The sequence below is a fragment of the Aythya marila genome, assembly GCF_965140915.1.
Source record: "Aythya marila genome assembly, contig: HAP1_HAP1_SCAFFOLD_153, whole genome shotgun sequence".
In the NCBI taxonomy this organism is placed as follows: Eukaryota; Metazoa; Chordata; class Aves; order Anseriformes; family Anatidae; genus Aythya; species Aythya marila.
This window is the reverse complement of record NW_028137334.1, coordinates 2698367-2700256: the sequence shown is the minus strand read 5'-3', so window position 1 is coordinate 2700256 and position 1890 is coordinate 2698367. Positions and strand designations below refer to the sequence as shown.

At 49.3% G+C, this 1890-nt stretch overlaps 1 protein-coding gene across 1 annotated transcript; it reads left to right on the top strand.

Moving 5' to 3' along the window:
* Positions 1 to 614: 614 nt before the first annotated feature.
* On the top strand, positions 615 to 1653 carry LOC309890899 (olfactory receptor 14C36-like; the record flags this gene model as incomplete). Its single annotated transcript, XM_082785294.1, has 2 exons — positions 615 to 1349; positions 1609 to 1653. 2 exons carry the CDS (start codon positions 615 to 617, stop codon positions 1651 to 1653), a joined length of 780 nt encoding a protein of 259 aa, XP_082641420.1.
* Positions 1654 to 1890: the final 237 nt, after the last annotated feature.

Sequence of the window (1890 nt, the reverse complement as noted above, 5' to 3'; positions counted from 1 at the left end):
GGAGCATCTGTAGCAGAGACTAAGTCTCCTCAAGCATTGCTGCTGCTCTGAGGCACCTCACACACCTCAGCATACAGACTGTATCAACACCACCTTTGTTGTTTCTTGAGGAGTTATTTGACCTTCTCCATTCCTGCAGACAGGGAGATGACCTTGCCCAGTGGACTTCTCAGATCACTTAGGGTTCCCTTTTACCTGTTGCTGTAGACTAGGACGGACTGCTTCAGAGCCCACAGCACAGCCCCCTGCTTCTTTTGGCACCCTCAGAACACCAAGCAGAAGTAAGCCAAGCAGCTGCAGAAAGCTCTTCCTGTGAAAGGAATGGGAAAGAATGTGTTGTGTGTGACTGTTCTATGAGACATACAAAGTATTTTGGTCAGAGAAGTCCTTAAATTTTACAATGTCACTTCTTCTTTTGGACAGACTACCTTGCTCAGGGGCAATAAATGTGTAACAACAGCTCCATCACTGAGTTCCTCCTGCTGGCATTCACAGAAATGCGGGAGCTGCAGCTCCTACACTTTGGGCTCTTCCTGGGCATCTACCTGACTGCCCTCCTGGGAAACAGACTCATCCTCACTGCCGTAGCCTGCGACCACCACCTGCACACCCCCATGTATTTCTTCCTCCTCAACCTTGCCCTCAACGACCTGGGCTGCATCTCCACCACTCTGCCCAAAGCCATGGCCAATTTGCTCTGGAACACCAAGGCCATACCCTATTCAGGATGTGTTGTACAGCTCTTTCTTATAATCTTTTTGAATTTATCAGAACTTTCTCTTCTCACTGTCATGGCCTACGACCGCTACATTGCCATCTGCAAGCCCCTGCACTACGGGAGCCTCCTGGGCAGCAGAGCTTGTGCCCAGATGGCAGCAGCTGCCTGGGGCAGTGGCTTTCTCCACGCTGTGCTGCACATTGCCAACATATTTTCCCTGCCCCTCTGCTGTGGAAATTCTCTCAGCCAGTTTTTCTGTGAAATCCCCCAGATCCTCAAGCTCTCCTGCTCAGACTCGTACATAAGGGAAGTTCAACTTACTACAGTTACTGCTTTTCTATTTGGGGGTTGTTTTGTTTTCATTGTGCTGTCCTATGTGCAGATCTTCAGGGCTGTGCTGAGGATGCCCTCTGAGCAGGGCCGGCAAAAAGCCTTTTCCACATGCCTCCCTCACCTGGCTGTGGTCTTCCTCTTTCTCAGCACAGCTATCTTTGCCCACCTGAAGCCCCCATCAATTTCCTTCCCTTTCCTGGATGTTGTTCTGGCATTTCTGTACTTGGTGGTGCCTCCAGTAGTGAACCCCTTCATCTACAGCATGAGGAACAAGGAGATCAAGGTTGCCATGTGGAAAGTGATGACTGGGTGTTTTTCTTCAGCAATATATTGCCTGCTTTTTTCTGTAAACCACTTGTAATTTTATTCATGATAGGCGAAGCCAGTGGGTATTATGTTCTTGTGTTGTCATGGTAGTTTTGTTTTATTCTCAATTTTATTTTATTGGATGTTTTCCACAAAGAAATATAATTCTTCATTTTGCTTGAGTATTTAAACCAATTAAAGTGCCTCTTTTGCCTTATATCCTTCCTCTGAGACGTTTTCTGTGGCTTCAGGGACAGTGTGCAGTGGTGGAGGGGAAAAGAGTCGTGGCAGTCTAGCCTGGGAGCACCAGCACTGGGTCCATGCAGAGCTGCTCTCCTGCCACTGACACCCTCTCCTGCTGAGCCCTGCTGGCGGTTTAAGGCCTGGATGCTCCTGTAGCTTGGCGCCAGTGCTGCTGTGATGCTGTGCTGGGACTGCAGGCAGGGACAGGCAGTTGGCACATGAGTGACACAGCTGCTCTCCAGAACAGAATTTCCCTCCTAAAAGGGCCATGCCTGAAGGCTCACGTCATC